Here is an 18944-nt window from a genome sequence, read left to right as displayed (position 1 = left end):
AAAACATAGACTCATACTAGCTACTATGAAGAAAATTAACTCTATCCCAGCCAAAACCAGCAGAGAAAAGTAGGTGCAGCTTCAACTGGTGGGAACATGTAGGATCATCTTCTCACAGAATTAAGGAAATAGAGTCTTTTGAAAATGAGATGTTTAAAATGCTCCTGTTTGCTACTTACTTTTGGAATTTAACCATGTTGCTCTTGTTTTCAAGCTTGTCTTTGCAATCAAGAGTGTTATCACTGACATTGCAGAGGCTTGGACTTTTAAAAGATAGTTGAAAAACTTGGGAAGAAACTGAAGTGGGATCCCATAATGATAGGTGCTGATGGAGACAGTCTTTCTTACTACTGTTCAAATCTGTTCAGGTCTTGGAAAAAAAGGTCAAAATACAGCAATATGGCAGTAATTTGACTGCATTTAAACTCCTGTAGCTGCTACTGCAAGTGGGTCTGTATTAAAGGAATGACAACTGGAGGGGGAGTATCAAGGCAAGAAAACACGTCTTCACTCTTCCCAAATCTGAATGCATCTTCCCTTTTTACATGTGGCAGAGGTGCTACAATAAAGGGGAAGTTGTTGTAAAAAAAAGAAAACTCAAGGTAAGCCACTTTCTTCTCAGTTTGGCAGGAAATAAAAATCATTAGTCACCAGGCTGGTGCTAACTCCATGGCTTGTGTGACTGTTAACTAGTCTAGTGGAGAATTTACGCAAGGAAGAGGATAGGGATATGATTTTCTTTTTCCTGGCATTTTGTCTCATCATGTGGATCATCTTAAATATTGATATCCTCAGCAGTTAATATACTTTAATATTTAATATGGAAAATACTGTAATTCCAGGAGTGACACCATACAAGTGGAGTTCCACTGATCTGTAAGCAAGGTGATGACCACAACCCTAAATTTGCCTGTTCTAGAGGAGTACTTTTTTTTCAGCTCTTCCTTTTGATTTCTGTCTTAGAGCAACTCAAAGAAGTTAATCTTTGTTTTTGCATCTTCTACAATTTTTCTTTTGGTTGGCAGAATTATAAAGGAGTGGGGAGAGGATAATTTCAATTCTGCTTTAGCACAGATGCCCTAAGTTATATATTTATTATTTATTTTTTTCCTCTAAAGAACCCTGTCACATTACAGAAAGTACTGGCCTGTTTTGGGAACTGTGACATGCGAATTCATGTACTAAGGTTATCTAAAGAGAAGATAATCTTATCCTCAGGACAGAGGCAGTTCCTCAAAAGGCAGTAGAGTTCAGTAGGAAAGTGAGTATTTTTTTTTCGAGCTGGAGCTTTCTTTTCTTTTTCTCATGTGTTACAAGTTTTTGGCTCCTTCTGAAAAAATTCTACTGAAGACTTTCTCTTGAACTTGTGTTACCTTCTCTTTTGCCTTTTTGTCACTCACCCTGCTGCTATGCCTCTCTCTCTCTCTTCTATTAGAATTGATAGTAATAGAAAAACTGTGTTTGTCTAGACTGGGAGTGCAGAGATAACTGACGTGGTGGTGTTTGAGTTAACCCTGGAGATAAAAGTTCCCTTCAGAGTCAGGCGAAGCACCGCAAAGACAGATTTTATTAGATTAGGCACACCACCAGGCAGTATTACTCTTTGGTATGAGCCGTTCAGTCAACACTGTTGTTAATACTGTGCAGAATGTAATTGCTGGAGAGGGTCAAAGGCAACGTCGAAAACCTCTGCATCACTCAGTTGCGGGATGCGGATATACTGCTCACGTTTGCATCTGTTGGCAGCTGCATTTATATGTGGACTGAGCCTTGTCTTTTTGTGTGTGTGCTGTCATAGAGATGTAGATTTGTTGGTAGCCTCTTCATAGTAAGTGAAACATGCAGGTAATTTGTTAGTTCAGCTCTTAAAGCCATTATGTATATGATACATTGGCTTGTTATGTGGATATTGGGAACTTCAGAAAAACTGTTGTGTTTTTTAAATGTATATACATTGCATAGTTGACTGTTAGCAATTAAACTCTGCTTTTAACCAGCATAACTATTTAATGCCTTTTATTATCTCTCTTCTTTTCTCTTGCTCTTGGCAATAATCAAAGACCTGACAAATTATGTCTCTGCTGATGATGCATCTGCTTTTTATTTTTTTCTCATCTGCTTGCTTTGCCACCGAGTTTACTGGTAGATATGAATCTGACTGCAGCACAGAATCATTAGCTGTCTGAATTTTCAGTACAAGGAGTTTTTGACTCAGCTTATTATATCACTATTTTTGTGCAGTACAGTTTCTTCCAATGGCTATATAAGGATAGTGTGTACTTAAATGCTGTTTTACTTGCTTTGATACAGAATTTCTTTTTTTCCTTTCTTTTTCTCTAAAGCATTATTACTGTTGGTAGCAGGATTTCCAAAAATAATAATTTAAAAAAATCCCACAAAATTCTCGACAATTCTTTCCCATTTGAAACATATATAATGCACGTATTTACAAATAGTTTTGAATATGAATATGTAAGAATATTTTCTGCCAGTGGACTGCAAAAATTGTTGTAATTTCTTAGCAGGGGGATCAGTTTCACTGACACCTCCATGTAATGATTCTCTTGCAGGAACATGTACATCTGGCAGTAGAATGAGATCCTATTAAGTATTTGCAAATAATGCAGCAAATTTTCCTGTATTGTCTTAACTGAGGTTTCTTTATATTGTACTGAAAGTATTGTAATTATAGTTATAAGAAATAAAGAGCTAGGCTGTGATCTCCTGTGGTAAGTATAAAGGGAATAAAAAAGTTGTTCCCTCACAGCATGCCAGTCCTTTGTAGCAAATGGGGTAGGGGTTATTTGGAAAGAAAAAGACACCTTATACACATCATAATACTGGGTTTAAATACATTATGTATGGGAGTGCTTAGGGACTGACTGCAAAGTTACATAGGTGACCTTAATTTGGGAACTGCATATCTTTTGAGGGATTGACTTTTTTGCATTAATAGAATTCTTTTTGATTTTTTTTTCCCAAGTGTGAAACAATTCTAGATAAAACTCACCATTTAATTCTGTCATGTTAAAGGAACTGATACCTTTAATTTGTAATCCTGTAGGGTACTAATTCTTATTATTGCAATTTAAAAAAATAAAGTATTTCCTCTTTCCCCTCTTCTATTATTTTTATGTATATATTTTCAGATATGATTCTGGACCAGCAGGTGGGTTCTGGGCAGCTCAGTGAGGATGTTCGTCACAGAGTGCATGAGGCATTACTGAAACAGCATCACCATCAGAACCAGAAGAAGCTGAGCAACAGGATCCCAATTGTGAGATCCTTTGCTGATATTGGAAAGAAGCAGTCTGAGCCCCATTCCATGGATAAAAATGGTAATGCGTTGCTTTATTTTGCATTTTGAGTTTTCAATAACATCTGCCTGTTCAGTACTGCATATGCTTTGTACCCCACAGCTTGAACTCAGTGTGATTCTGCTCTGAAAAGCTACTGTGTAAAAGTGGTACCTTTTACATGAGAGTGGTTTCTCTTATGCATTCAGTAACACACCTGTTTAAATTTGAAATTCAGGTATGCTGCACAATTCAGGGCTGTGCAGAGCTATTCAAGGGAACTAGCTCAGGTGTTGGAAGCAGGCTAGCTGTGTTAGCGTGCCATTCTGTCCTGGGTAATTGCCATGGCACATTATCCCTGGTGCAGCACAGCGCGAGAACACTTGTCCTTTAGGCACTCTGTGCGATCCTTTGGACGGAGCTTGAACGTCTTCGCACAGTGTTGCTCTGAACTGCGGACATGCTCCATTAGTGCCAGAAATGTGATACGTCTATTTTTGACTTCTGTTGACTACCCAGGGCTTATTTAGTTCAAATGTCATGGATTGTTGGAATAGTTTCTAGGTCTATGACAGTGTATGCATTAGCTATTGTTCAGCTGGTGCTTCAGATTTCATAGTTGAGTTTGAGGGGTTGGAAAATGAGAAAAACATTTTCAAGATGACACTGTTGGAGAGATACTGCAAGAACTGTACCTTGTTTTTTCAGAAAATCACTTTTTGGAAAATCATGTTCATGAAAATGAGAGAGCACGTTTGCAGAGCGGTTCTACAGTAAAATATTGGCTTAACTTTTTTCTTTTTTGCTTTTACAGAAGCCTTTGTAAGTTGTGCTGTTGTTATAGGTTAATCATAATGAAAGATATTTCTTGTTGCCCCTTCCTTATTTACATAAACACAGGCCTGTGTTATGAAACTTGCAGCCAAATTTTGCAAATATTTACAATTAATTCACTAGAATTATACATTGCAGAGTTACTGAGCCTCTGTATCCCATATCATCACGATACCCACAACGTTTTTGTCCTAACACCATTGGACTATAGTGGCTCTTATTCCAGAAATCACCTTAGGTTTAGTGAAATCTTAGTCCCTTCTGCTGTCTCTCTGGTTCAGGGCCCTACCGAGCTCCCCTGGGAAGCTCCCTGAGAGGTGGGGAGTGAAGAAACAGCCATAGCACAGGGAAGGCGCAGGGTGCAAGAGGCACGTGCGTGCTGGGAGGCATAGAGCAGAGGGGGAAAGAGTAGTAGAGCAGCTGATCTGGAAAGATGGGGCTGTTGGTATAAAGATTAACTTTGGTTTCAAAGAAGGACCTTTTGTTTCACTGTTTGCTGTATAGTTTTAATAGGTAGTTCTAAATCTAGCCACTTCACTGGGTAAGACTCTCAGACCTACAAGGCAACATATGATTTCATCTGAAAAGGATATTAAATAGAAACATATTAATTATGCCAAAATATCATTTTAAGAGTAAGGAAAAATAATATTTATTAAGATGTGTGTGATTATGCATATGGATGCACAAGAGTAGAAGTAAGTAGGATGATTGTCCATCCTTTTTAAGGCAACGTTCCTGTTGATTTGTGCAACTCTTGCTGATGACTTCAAACAAATATTAAGGATACACTTAAGAAAGTTAATGCTATAATGTTTCTATTCCTCAGTTTCCACAGGACGCAAGATGGCAGCTTGCATTCTGTAAGCTTTTTGCTCTAGATCTTACGTAACAAATAAGCAGTAGGTGTCCTTAAAAAGACCCCTCAGGGCAAGCTGTGAAAGTGTCATAAGCTCAATTTCAGTAACTTTCTGTGTCTGTTAGTAGAACTGATGCAGTAATTCACTCCAGAAATGTCTCACTTTTGCCTAAGTTTCTCTATCTAATTCCCCCCCCCAAATAGATTCTGATCAGCACAGCATCTAAGTCCATATTAAACACACTAATTTTATATACTCAGTGGTTAAGTGATTCTGTAAGTAGGGAGACACATTCTTACAGGTTTTCATTTGTCTGTGCTTATTTTGCAAGATGAAAAACTACTGAATTCCAGTTCACATGCGTATGTAGACATGCCTTGGAGCACTCTAAACCCTGGTTAAAAAAACCACTTAGTCACTTTCACTATGTTAATTTAAATTAAGTTAAATGCACCATAAACAATACAAATCTAAATAATTTCAGGACCATTTATACAAAAGTAAATCAGCTTTTTATCTAAATTACAGTGAAGAGTTCCAAACTCAATCTTTTTGGACACAGATGTCTTTTAATCAGTTTGAAGCATTGCTCTTCTCCTTGCATCCTTTAAGTGCTAATGCACATTTGGCAGTCTCCTGCATTGACCTCTTCAAATAGATGATGGCCCTGTGATAAAGCAAAGAGGTATTCGTTTATTCTAAGTTTCTCTCTTACCATCCATTACCCTGTTACATTAAAAAGTCTGAATCTTATTTTATTGCCTGAACTGTACTAAAATTACTATTAGCTTTAGAAGAGGAAAAATTAGTCTGAAGTTTTTGGTTTTAAAAGGAATCACAATTTTTTCCCTTTTCAAGACAACAGCAAATAAGCAGCTCATGGGCTTGAGTGGCAACTATGGCATCAATACTCCAGGATTAAAGGAATGGGGAAAGAGATGATTCTGGAGAGCTGCCTAATTTCAGGCACACTGACTGCTACCTCTTCTGGCATACTCTTAGTTATTTCTCTACCCTGGGTAAATTGGCATAGTACATGGTGTGTAAATTATGCAGGAATCTACACTGAAATGCTCAGCTTTCAGGAACTCTGCTGTCCTTAGAAGCTTGACCAGGTGTAGCAGTGAGGTTTCTGATCATTTTCTTCTGCCGTTGCCTTATGACCCAAATGCTAGGGTTCAGCTACAGTGTTATGCTCAGTGCAGCTATATATTTCTTTTTCAATTGCCATGGAGCGTCTGTACAAGCTTCTCATAACAATACAAAAATGAGTTGTTAAAAAATAACTGGATCAGGTTAGAAAGAAAAATCAGCTGAATATGTGTAAAAGAAAGTAAAATTAAGGGATGTAAATACCTTATATTATTGTCAAGAATGTGCTGCGAGACACATCTTTATTTCCCGAGGACAAACTAGTAAAATGCAATCAAGACATCATTTTAGTCTGCTTATTCTCATTTGTGCACAAACATTGTGTAGAATGTATAAACATAAAATGTTCTGTATATTGCCAACAGTAGCAATATTGTTCTCTCTTTTTAATACAAAAAAACGCATTAAAATAGTAAAATATTTTGTTATCGCTTTTACTTTCTGGATGAGAAGCTTAATTCCTAGAAAACTGCAGGGAGAAAACCAGATCATGTCAGGTACTACTGATGAGCTTACAGCTCAGTTCACCCCTATCAGAGATCAGTTTTCAGAAACCGCAAGTGCCAGAGCTTTAGAAGGGCCACTTATTTGCCCCTGTTGAAATGAGGCAGGGGAACTTGGACACTTCTTCTGCACAAAAGGAAATTCTTAGTTTGTTAAATTTGGTTTTAGTGTAGATAGTTTAACTGATAACAATTCTCAGCAGTCTGTAGTTTAAAGTAAAATAGGTGGTTCAGAGCCGTAAGTCCTTGCCATCTGGGTTGTGTGGTACAGCTGAGGTTGCAAACCCCCTTCTTTGTCCAAGTTCTTGACTATGCTAGCTTATTAATGTATCAATTTCCAGATATTCAGGAGCAAAGTCTGAAAATGAAGACAAAAACTTAAATTCAATACATGGCTGTGCTGCTGACAGACCACTGTGATATCTTTGCTGGAAGATAGTTGTACATATGTTCTCCCTCCATTTTTTCTTTGTTTAAGAGTCCGTCAGACCATCTAATTAATTTGCTTTGTATTTAGTAGTATTATCTTTTGTTTACAATGGCTTTTCTTCACATCCTCTGCAGGGCTAAGATGTCAGGGTGCTATGGATTTACCATGCATTTTTTATGCTGCCATGCTGTGTTTAACTTTCACTTTTCATTAAGCATCAAAACTGTGAGAATTAAAAGCCTGCTTTTGATGTTCCAATAAAAACCGACAGTCAAATTTGGCATAAGAGCAGGAAAAATGATTTTTTTTTTTAAAATCTAATTTGACACCAAATACCCAAAGTAGAGGGCAGCAAGTAATTATAGTATAAATACTGTAAAAGGCAGGTAAAAATATGAATCTTTGTCATTAGTAAATCATCTTTAGAAAGTTTGGTTTGTAAAGCAATTTAACTTATTTTTATTGAGATCAATAGGTTTTTCACTCTGACACCTGAGAGCTGTGCCTGTAAATTCCTATGACATGGTCTAAAAAGCTAATGACAGTTGCAAATATATAATACCTTTCTATTGTTAGAGGAATGCTGAAATAATTACATAAGCCTCTCCCCTTTTATAAAGGGTTCTGCAATTCAGAATTTAAACATGTGTGGCATGGAAAAGTAGCTGTTCTGTTGAAAATGTAGTTCAGAAAAGAAGTTTTCATCATGTAAACATTTTAAGTGTTTTCGACTGGCTGTTTCACTTTTAATCTAGGCTTCAGAGTATGAGCATGTGCACGTGTGTGTATATATATATATAGGTAATGAGATCTAATAGGCCTTTTCCTGATAAAAGTTGAAGAGGAAGGAAGTAGGGGAGCATGGCTGGTTGAGTGACTTGTAAATTGTATTTCATGCACCTTCCTGAAGTGTTCTTTATCCATAATAACATGATCTTGTGCCTGTTTTCTGTGCCATACGTATGCCATTTATAACCGCTTCTTCTCCCTTGATGTCAGAGCAGACATGTTTTTAGTGTAAAAATTGCGTTATGCTATACATCATGTCTGATTTTGAGAAATTCTGAAATTCCAAGGACAAGTTTATCAATATGCCAAAGAGCTTGAAGAAAAGCAATGGAATATTAAATTGGGGATCTTCAGAGTTAACAGTTCATTTTGACATGTTCTTTTTCAAGCCTTTTTCCAGTTATTTCAGTTAGTATGATGGGCTGGTTTGGACTTCTTGATTGTTTTATGCTAGTATGAGCACACATGGAGGGGTTTAAGACTATGCTTGGGTGTCTAATTTAGGACAGTATGCTTTAGTATCCCAGTAAGTCTAAATTACCAGTTATGTGATGTTGTTCGTTACTTTCCTCATTTTCCCAATCTCTCCTAAACATCAGTTCAAGCATTTATGCCATAAATCAGAGCTAGCTTACAGCATGTGAAACTCTGACGTCAATGCTATGACGTGGAGAGAGACTGACATTACTTGGAGCCGTACGAAAAGGGTAGGGAGGCATTCCTAGGTACATGACCATGTTCCTTCATTTTGGGAATAAGTCACAGTGAATGCCATATATATACACCCAAGTTTTCTGGCAGTATTGGATCTGGATCAGGTGGATTGCTCCAGCTTTCCTTGAAGAGAAGGCAAACTCAAAGATAGTTAATTCTAGCTTAGATTAGCTAATGCTGTATTTCTTGTTTTATGTTCTTCTCAAATGTATATATTTTAATCAACTTGTATTATCCCCAGGTTTTTATATTACTGAAATATAACTTGTATTTATGAACATTTTCATCTGATATTTATTCTTTCTTTCTCCACACTTCCTTGTACCCATGATAAAATGTGTAATCTATATGTATAAAACTGTATCATTCATCTTTGTATTTCTTTATTTTGCTCTGTCTTTGTTGTGTCTGTCTCTAACAGGCTCATCTCATCTCTGTATCTTCCTCATCTCCTATCCTTTGGGTTCTGTAAACTCCCTGAAGGTTCAGAGGTAGTATAAATACCTATTCTTGCTTGGGCTTCAGATCATTTCAAATGTACACCCATGTCTTCATCTCAGTTTCTTGACAGCATGCAACTTCTTGCTATAGTGATTAAAAAATATCTCAGGCCTTTGTCAGCAGCTGAGGCACACTTAAGAGAAGCTTGTATGGAATTATATTGTTTTTGGGGAAAAAAAGTGCTATTTCTTTATAAGTTTATTTTCTTACATCAATTTGTAAAACTGCATATCATAGCATTTTAGTTAAAACTGCATGACTTCATGTGAATTACGCTTGAGATTCAGGCGTAGCATTAGAAAAACAGGTAAAGTGACTTCTTCCTCATCCTCTTAAATTATGTATCATTAGTAAGCACCAAATCTGCTTGCAGTTACACAGGTACAATGGGCGCGACATGGCTCTCTACCGTTTGAAAATGTTATGCACCAAGAGGCCTAAAGGTGCATATACAATTCAGCCTGCAAAGATGGTATCACTGCTCTGTTATATTAGAATTTTACCATATACTTAGGAGAACTTACTGTTTTTCAGTCCTTGATTTTTGATCTGGACAGTGTGTCCATTTAGATTTGGAAAATTGGTGATTAGTTGCAGTGAAAAGTCTGAAGATTGTTATAGCTGGCTTGCAAATCAGATTTTTTTTTTTTCTGAATGAGAAGAAATCTATATGGTCTAGAAATATAAGCAAATTCTTTTCTGATTGAATTTCGTTTGATGTGTCAGTTGCATCCATTTGTTTCCATTAACTGTGATTTGTACCTGAATACATTGTTCTTGGTTTTTGTCATTGGCATTCTGGAGACCTCTTGGATTTTTGATTAATAAGTACCATACACATAGTTAAAGGTCTTGAGCGTTAAATTTTACAGAGTACGAGTATGTTGCATGTGACATTAATTTACTGGGATTAATTTTTTTTTTAATTTGGCAGGACTAATAGTCTCAAAATGCTGAGCTCTATCTTCAAATGCAAACTTCTATTAGTGTAACAAATACGGACCTTATTTTGATGGATTTTTATTTTTAAGTGGCTTGGCTTTGCATGACATAATATTTTTTGTGTGAATTCTTGCTCTATTCAAAGCTCTGGCAATTTCACATTATCTGAAAAAAACCACTATTTTTTTATGTACAACAATTTAAAATAAGATTTTTAAAAGTGTGCTGATACCGGTGTTTTAATACATAGATAAGCCTTAACACCCATTTTAGTATGGTTTTATCTCTTAGGTGTAAGTTCCTTTGTATGTAGGCTGGATATTTCAATGACAACACATTGTGCATTTGTTTGACTGATACTTTAAAAAATCTGAATGGCTTTGTGATGAATTCTCCAAGAATGTAGCTCTTCAGATGCTTAATGTAGATGGACTGCAGGATAAATCAAGGCTTTTAAACTTTAGATTTATAAAGACTCAAAGTAATACATTGCACTCTTAAAAAATAAAATGCTGTATTTACCCCATACAATGTGCAAATAAACATTTTGCTTGAGAGCGCTGAAACGGAACTGTCAAAGACAGGGTATGGAAGAGCTGAATAAATGGCAAGGCTGTTGCTGCTCTTATTCCCTCTTAATAGGCAGTTGATGGTTTATGCCTTCACCATTCCTACCAGCCTAAACCCCATATTGCCAACTCAAAGAGTAATAAACCATCGCAAGTGTTTTTTCTCAGACCAGATGTTTAAAGCCTGGCTAGGGTTTGGTGTTAGTTTTTGTTTGCTGTTAGTTTTTGTTTGTTTGGTGGTGGTTGTGTTTTGTTTTTTGATTTTTTTTTTTTTTCTTTTGCTCATAATGCTTTGAAGGCTCCCATATCATAAAGGTAAAATTTGGAGAAAACTTGGATTTAATGTACCTGTATCCCAGAGGCAGTTTGATGCAGTGGTGACTGTTTACGTTTTGGTGGAAATCAGAAAGGAAATGCCTTTTTTTGTTTTGTTTTGGTTTTGTTTGTTTGTTTTAGTTTAGGTATGATGTGACAGCTCCCCTCTTCATTCACATAGCTCTTGAATTGATTATTGCTTCATGGGACCATCATGGTGCCAATAACTGCATCCTTCATTCAGAGGAAACAATCAGTTGCTGAAATCAAAAGTGGCTTGAGGATAAAGCATGTGTATAGTTGCCAACATGCTTTAGCAAACTGAGTATTTTTAATGATGTTGGAAAACCAGCGTAGCGTGGTGATGCCAGTGTTTGCTAGGTGTTGCCATCAGTATGCTTTTGGTCCTTCCCCATTGGGAATTGCTCATGTACTTAACAGTATTCACCCCAAAGACATCTCCTTTAAGTCAACATGAAATTATACACAAAATTAAATTAATTTATGAATTTTTATGGCTTCATAGCTCAGAAGTAGAGGAAGCTACCAAATATAAAAATAACCATGTAGCATTATAGTCCTGCTCCTATGGAGAGGGCAACCATAGCACTGCATCTGCCTACTATCTAGTGCAAAATATACAGGCATTTAACAAACTAAATGTATATAGGAGCAAAAATCTCTCAAAAAACCGGTACTCCTTGTCTTATGTTTCTGCTGAAGGGCCACACAGAGACCAACTTCCAGATTTGCATTTTACTGACTGTATTGGTGCATAAGAAACATGCATTCCTCCAGTGTGTTTAAGATGCTCTTTAAAAAACTTTCCCCATGACTGTCATGTGAAAAGTGAAATTACCTGTCTTCCCTACCTTGTATTTTTGATTGTTATTCGATACAGTAAAAAAGCAAACTTCTTGTTCCAAGATCCAGAAAGCTGTCTTAAGTTGCAGAGCTATTTAAACATCTCTTACTGCCTCAAGGTAAAACTTGTGTTCTTTCAGATTACTCCAGCATATGGGTATATCAAAGTTTGAGGTCTTCTGTTGGCACAGAAAAAGAACATATGCTATTCTTATAAACTTCACATACTTACTGGTTGTGGCTTTTATTTCTTACTATGTATATTTTTACATATTTTTCTCCTAAAAGAAAAGTGGACACAATGTTTAAAAGTTAGCCTTTGGACTGTTATGCTAATTGTTTAGAGGCTTTTGACACCTCTGATTATTATGTTAAAACTTCAGTATTTATAACAGGTGGTCCATGCTCCAACTCCTTTGTTGGTCAATATTTTTATCTCCCTGGCAGATATCCCTGCTCTCATTTTCTTGAATTTTTGGGTCCAGAAAAAAAAAAAAAAGAAGTAAATCCCTAATTAGCAACAGAAAGATAATGAACTACTACTTCTGTTGCTTTCCTGTAACATCTTCATAACATATGTATATTAGTATGAGTAATTATTACAAGTAATTCCCCTTATAGTACAGAAATAAAATGTATATGTTATTTTTAATAGTTCTAATACTACAGGATGATTCCTGTAAAATAATCTAAGACTGCTAAATAAACAATACAGAGAAAAATTACAGTGCGAAGTAGTGTATGGGGATACATAGTGTAAAGGTGATGGTGTAACAATGATGGAACTCTGTTTTTCCTTTAGATTCTAATTAAAACAGACAAACTGAATGACCATTTATAAGCATCTCGCATACTTAGTAATTTCTGGCTTCCAATTTGCAAAAGTTGTCTCCTGTGACATTTAGGAATTAAGTCTTTTTTAATGTGAATTCCTTTATGTTACATTAATACGTTGCTTTCTGAAATCAAGCCTTTATTCTTGTCATATGTAAATTCTAATCCTGATTTATTTTTATCTACTTCGTTGGGTTAACTTGCTTGTCATGTCTGTTTTTTTGCCATTCTCTGTTTATTTCACTGTAGTGCTGAACAAAAGCCCTAATTTCTATTCTTGTTTTGATCTGTCAATAGAAAATGGAAATATTTACATTTTTAAGTGATACATTTAATAATAAGATTTCTAGCAATACATTTTAAAACATTCTGTTCCTGTACTTCCTAATCAAAGTGAAATCTCTCTGGCTATGCTACCAGGATGCAGCACAAGAGTCTAAAAATTGTTTTGTGTCATGGGAGATTTGTCTAGTGGAAAATGAGATGTTGATTTTCATGAAAACCAACCTTTTCCTTGAGCAAGTGTTTCAACTGGGGATACTGTAGTGCTCAGCTGTGACAGAAGCTGGATACTTCAGTATTTTGGCAATGGTTGAGATACTCTTGCAAGTCTCCTGTCCTGTCCAGACTGGATCCCGTGAAGCGCTCTGTTTCCTGGCTGTGGCTGAGGACATGCTTGGACTGCAAGTGTGTGTGACAGCGGTGTGAAGGGGACACGCTGTGGCTCTTTGAATTGCCCAGACAATGTGCCTAGCTTAGGACTTTCTGACTGTCTTCATCTTCAAGTACCGTGAACATATGGTCTTTGTTACTGTGCAAGTTTAGGTTGATTTTCACCAGAACCAATGTTTTCACATCATCATTTCTCAGTCATATGAGAGACTTTATTTGCTATGGAAACAAATATATGCTGGGCACGAGATGCTGACTCTGGGCCAGTTGGACTCTGTAGTTATTCCTGGGTATGTGTTAGGGCAGTAAGAGATAGTTGGCTCATATATTTGGTACTTTTTCCTGTACTTTGTTGTGGTGCTCAGAGCTGCGCACAGCTCCTGCCATGCCAGGGAGGGTGGAAGAGTGAAGGCAAGCAGGGAATGGCTCGTCACCCTGTGGGGTTTGTGTGCTGCCCTCCTGCCAGCCCCACACCCTCGGTGTGTGCGTGGTGGCCTCTGGCCGTGCATGGGGACACTGTTCGCATTAAGTAAAAATGTGCTTTATGTGACATATACTTGTTACTTAATCCTGTTTTTCTTTTTGAGCTTTTGTTGGCAAAATTTTGTTGGTCACAAGGCTTACTGTTTGCTTACACAAGACTGAGGCATGTTTAAACACTTCTCATCTTGAGATATTTTAAAAACTTCTATAAAATACTAAATCCTCACTGGAGTTCTTTGAAAATGTGTCTGATGAAACATTTGTTTTACACATGTCAATAATCACATTGTTTAATACTGAATTTTTAAATCATTTTAATTTCAAATACATCTATTTTTATAGCAGCCCACTTTTATGCTCAGGTTTATAGCTGTTGTTATAATCAGGACATTCTTATGAGTAAATTTATGAAAATTAGTAATCCTGTTTTACTCAGTGAGGAGTGTTCTTGTAGACAGGTGTTGCCCAAAATTGGCAGCTCCTCAAATTACTTAGAAAAACTATATGAATGCAGGACTTTCCTCAAATGTAATATCTTAAAAATTGTAAACTTTAATTGGCATAGAAGGTTTGTCTTCCAGTATTCAAGAGTATCTTTTGCATTTTCTAAATTATGTTCTCCCATTCCTAACTGCATATGATAAATGTTCTGTCTTTTGAGAATGTGTTATTCTAAATAAGTCTTTAATTAAAATGCCATGTTTAAATGCTTCATACACATATGATATGAAATGTATGTAGTTCTTTAACAGCTATTTCATTAGATGTTGCTTTATTTATAGAAGTAGTTGTTAGTATTCTGTAATAACGGTACTTTTTTTAGCAGGTCAGATTGTTTCCCCACAGTCTGCTCCAGCCTGTATTGAAAACAAAAATGATGTGAGCAGAGAAAACAGCACTGTTGACTTTAGCAAGGTAAGTGTTCACTGATGGTGAAGAGAGCTTCCTGACTACCAAATAGATTTTCTAAATTAAATAAAATGAATCCATGTGTATCAGGAAAAGCTGTGAAGTTCAAATTTTACTTCAGCATTAAAGTTTTGTGTGCACTGCAACACAGTTTGTATATAACAAAAAAGAATTTTTCATTTTCTCGATAAATTACTGGTAACAGGAAATCACAGTTTAGGAACATAGATAAATTTATTGCATGACAATGTCATAGGTGTATATTTGTAGGGGGAATTTTTACAAATTAACAGAAAATTATCTAAGTAGAAAAGTAATTCAGAATTCTTATAATTCAGATTACCTCTCAGATTTTTACTTTTTGTAGGAGTAATGCATGAATGCAAACTATGCTTTTTATAACCTGAACTCGTGGATTCCAGATGTCTCAAACAGAATGTGTTTCTGTAAACCTATAACTTAATTCTTCTGGCGAGCCAAGATATTTCAGTACACTTCACAAAAGATGTTAACTGTTCAGTAGTGGAGATTGCAATGACAGTTCAATGTTAGATAGCAAAGAAAAGCAAACAGCTTCTCAGCTTTAATGTAAAGGAGAATCCTAATTTGTTTAAGAAGTCTGTATGTACCTAAAACAAACTGTCACATTAGATACAGATGACAGACCTGACAGGGATAGATGACTTCAGCTGACACATTAATACAACAAAGGTTGAGTAAGTGAAGAAAGGTGATTTAAACCAAAATTCTGAAGAACAGCACTTTGAGTCTGTTAAATCTTAATGTTAGTGCAACTGAGCTAAAAGTAGAGTTATGCGATTGCTCCATCTGGTGCCAGACTTATTTCCTAGCAGCAGTAGCTATTTGCACCATTTGAATTCTTGACTGAACATGCTAGACTAGGAATGGTATATGGCTGAAATAAAGATGGGAAACAGATCTTTTTGTCAAAGAGAGTGAGAAGAAAGGAGGCTGGCTGGGGATGTGTTATGGACCACAGTTCTGCAGAGGTAGGAAGGAGATACATAAACAGTGACAAGTTGTTAAAAATTTAATGCTAATACTTTAAAAATATTTAAAACTAAGATTATAATGCTTTAAAAAATCAAGTATGATTTTGGTTTCCTGATATTTATATTAAAAGTGTTAACTAAAACTGATTGTTTTGGCAAGTGTTCTAATATCAAGATGTAAAATTTTGTAAAGGATATCAAATATAAATAAAGCTATCTATTCAAAATTAAGCTGTGCAGGGGTGAAGCTCATAACAACCCAAAGGGAATGACGTGATTTTCAGTAGTGCTTTTCTTGGACTTTTCCTCAATTGCTTTGAGTGTTGTAGGATCAAAATCCCAGTCCATTATCTAGCTGCATGATGTTTGTATTAAACAAGAATGGGGGCTACATCATTTGATCTTTCACTCACTATTTTTGTAGTGCTGCAGCTTTGCTGATCAAAAGAGCTCTTCTAATTAAACTGGCCTGAGCAGAGATCAACATGTCTTCTTTTGGCTAGCTCGGCAGTGTTAGATACCAACAAGGTTGTCAGGAATATGAAGGGAACAACTTTTGTTTGCAGGAATGAAATAACAGTAAAGGATTGTAATCTAAATACCTTTTTTGACTGCCTTTAAAAAGATCCATTTATTCTTTTGAAGATGCATAAGTAAAGTACAATTTCCCCTTGAAATGTGCTATTGCAGTAACTCCCAACGGTTATAATTGGAATTATAGGCACAGATTGAGAGGAAAGTAGAGCAGTGCACTAATTTTCTCTTGAGTATTGTGATTTCTTGCTCCAATTTTGTTCCACATATTAATTTCATTTATCTTCTACAAAAAAGCACCTTTGACTACCTCACATATTATCTTCTTGCTAATCTGTCTCCCATGGGCTAATTCTAATATTCCAAATTTTGGAGTTGATTCAAAAAGCTGACTTAATCTGAGTACAGCACTGAGACTGTGTTGATTGTATTGGTATCTGTTTATGAATAATGTGAGACATGGCACTAAAAGCTGTCTTGAATATTACTTCAGTAGCACAGAGAGGGAGGCATAATTTCTGATGCTTGTACTTGTAAATGTGTCACTCCTCTTTCTCTGGGGACATGGTGAGGACTTTGTATTTGGGGGGTGATATGGATATGATCTGTCACAGCACCACTTTATCCCATGTCTGAGCAGGATGGGGATGGCAGTTTAACAACTGCAGCTGCCCGGTCTCTGCTTCTTATGCCAGAGGCTGAAGGGGGAACCCTAGTTGTCCTGAAATACGAAATTTATAAAGAGACTACACCCGCATCCGTTCTCATGGCAACGTTCCTATGCTCCACGTGGAAACAGTATTTCTGAATCAAACCCTGGTTCCATACTGACAGAGTTTGGTCTTTCAAATACCATGTGAAATAGTTGACTTGTTTTTGAATACTGGTTGGCCCTGCTTATAAATAAATTTGATTAATGTGTGTCACGGCTTTCTCAAGAAGTGATGTTGGGTATCTTCTGTCTGTCCTCATGTCAATTTGCTTCTGGGGGAGGTCTCCACCACTCTTTTCAGTCCTTGAGTTGCCCTGGAGGGGAATGACCTCCATGTTAGTTATTTAGTTTTATGTTTAATCGGACCTTACTGGGACTATTTAGTGCCAGGTCATGAATGTGGCTCAGGTTAGGGTGCAGATTAAGATGCATGTGAGCTCTCTCCAGCTAAAGACCTATTGGGATAAGATACGTATGATGGATAGGTTAGATGAAGCATTTGAAGGATGTGGCTTCTGCCATTGCCCCAGATTCACTCCAGGGCCACCTCTGCTCTCACTGTGTAGTGGAAGCAACACCCAGGGTTCGGGTGTATTTGCCCAATTTGATGCTTCTCTGCCAGCTATTTTTCTTTTAACTGGGGCTCTGTTCACTACCTAAAAGATTTTGGAATCTCAAGCTGATAAATAGTACAGGAAACATATCTGGAAATACTTTCTGGTAGACAGGAGACTGAATGTTTCTTTCAGATCTGAATCTTGATCCTGTGATTGGTATGTTAGTGGGACATTAAGGTGACAACTGTAGCACGTACGTGAGACACTAGTTATTAAATGTTAAATCCATTCATAAGGTAAAATCGGCACAGAACGCACATTGCTATGTGCCTGAAAGACTACTTCCTTTCTTTCAACTATAAATGACCTATGACACCAAAATTAGGTGCGAAGTGAATCTGTTTGGGTTTTGTATTTAATCATGACGAGTTATTTTGTGATTTGAATGGGGAATAGAATTTATCTCACTGATACTTTACCGTGAAAAAGTACTTGGTCTCTAATCTTCCAGGTTGATTTGATGCTTGTTTAACTTTGTGAGGTGTTTGGTCATTGTTCTAGATTAGCTTAGGGTAGCATTAGACATCTTTTTGTGATCTCAGCGAAATAAGATTTCATTACACAGGCAACTGTGTTATATCTGAATTCTGATTTAGTGCCAGAGCCATTTGCAAGAAAACAATTTTCTAAATATTACCAAAAACTATGCAAACTAGTACTGACAGATGGCTGTAAGATAGACATTAAAATGGTCCACTTTAACAGTTTATATTGGATTTGGTTGCTGTTGTTGTGTTTAGATTAATAAAAGGAAAGCAAATGACAAAATTCATGCATTTTGAAATGTAGACAATACTCGTGCGTAATGAAATCAAACATACATTATATACTCTATTACTCCATGTCGATCTTTGTTACAGAGTAAGCTCTAGACTGCTACTGAGGAAATAAATACAAATTAACACATTCCTAGGCAAATACCTGGAGCTTGTATAGCAATGTCACGATGAAGCTGTTTCTCCATTTTTTCCTACTGTCCCTGCAAAAGTCAACATCACTGCCTTAAAACTCTAAGGTTTTTGTTCTGCTTTGTTCTTTCAGTTTACTCTTGAGACGGTCACGGTCATAGCTTATTTTCTGTTATTTTCAGCAGATGGGCAACTGTCTTCCATTAAATCCAAAACCAAAAATACATCCCACTTAGTGTAGTAGAAGGAAAATTACATGTAGTGGAACCTGTTCTTCTCATTGAAATTAGGATACAGCAACTATGGATTCATGATCACCAGAATTGTTAATTATGGAAAAATAAAGTGTCTTCGTTTCTTCTACTGTTATGACTCACTGATTCTGTTACGAATTATTGATGCTGTTACGATTATTGATAAAAAGTATTACTAGGAAATTAATACTATATTCTTAACAAGATTTTGAATGTGATTTGTTGTCCTCATAAATTAA

General features: G+C 36.4%; 1 protein-coding gene across 2 annotated transcripts in view; it reads left to right on the top strand.

Moving 5' to 3' along the window:
• The window catches only part of SLC4A10 (solute carrier family 4, sodium bicarbonate transporter, member 10), a 123162-nt gene that overhangs the window by 63721 nt on the left and 40497 nt on the right, over positions 1 to 18944 (top strand). The window contains exons 6-7 of one of the 2 annotated variants that reach the window (XM_010567631.1): positions 3150 to 3338; positions 14585 to 14673. In XM_010567631.1, coding sequence (XP_010565933.1) covers positions 3150 to 3338; positions 14585 to 14673 — 278 coding nt within the window. Of the gene's footprint in view, positions 1 to 3149; positions 3339 to 14581; positions 14674 to 18944 lie in introns of both variants that reach the window. The other variant, XM_010567638.1, reaches the window with a different exon arrangement.

The sequence above is a fragment of the Haliaeetus leucocephalus genome, unplaced genomic scaffold (genome assembly GCF_000737465.1).
Source record: "Haliaeetus leucocephalus isolate CR32 unplaced genomic scaffold, Haliaeetus_leucocephalus-4.0 Scaffold1, whole genome shotgun sequence".
In the NCBI taxonomy this organism is placed as follows: domain Eukaryota; kingdom Metazoa; phylum Chordata; class Aves; order Accipitriformes; family Accipitridae; genus Haliaeetus; species Haliaeetus leucocephalus.
Note: the sequence above shows the minus strand (reverse complement) of the source record. Positions and strands in the feature narration are given on the sequence as shown.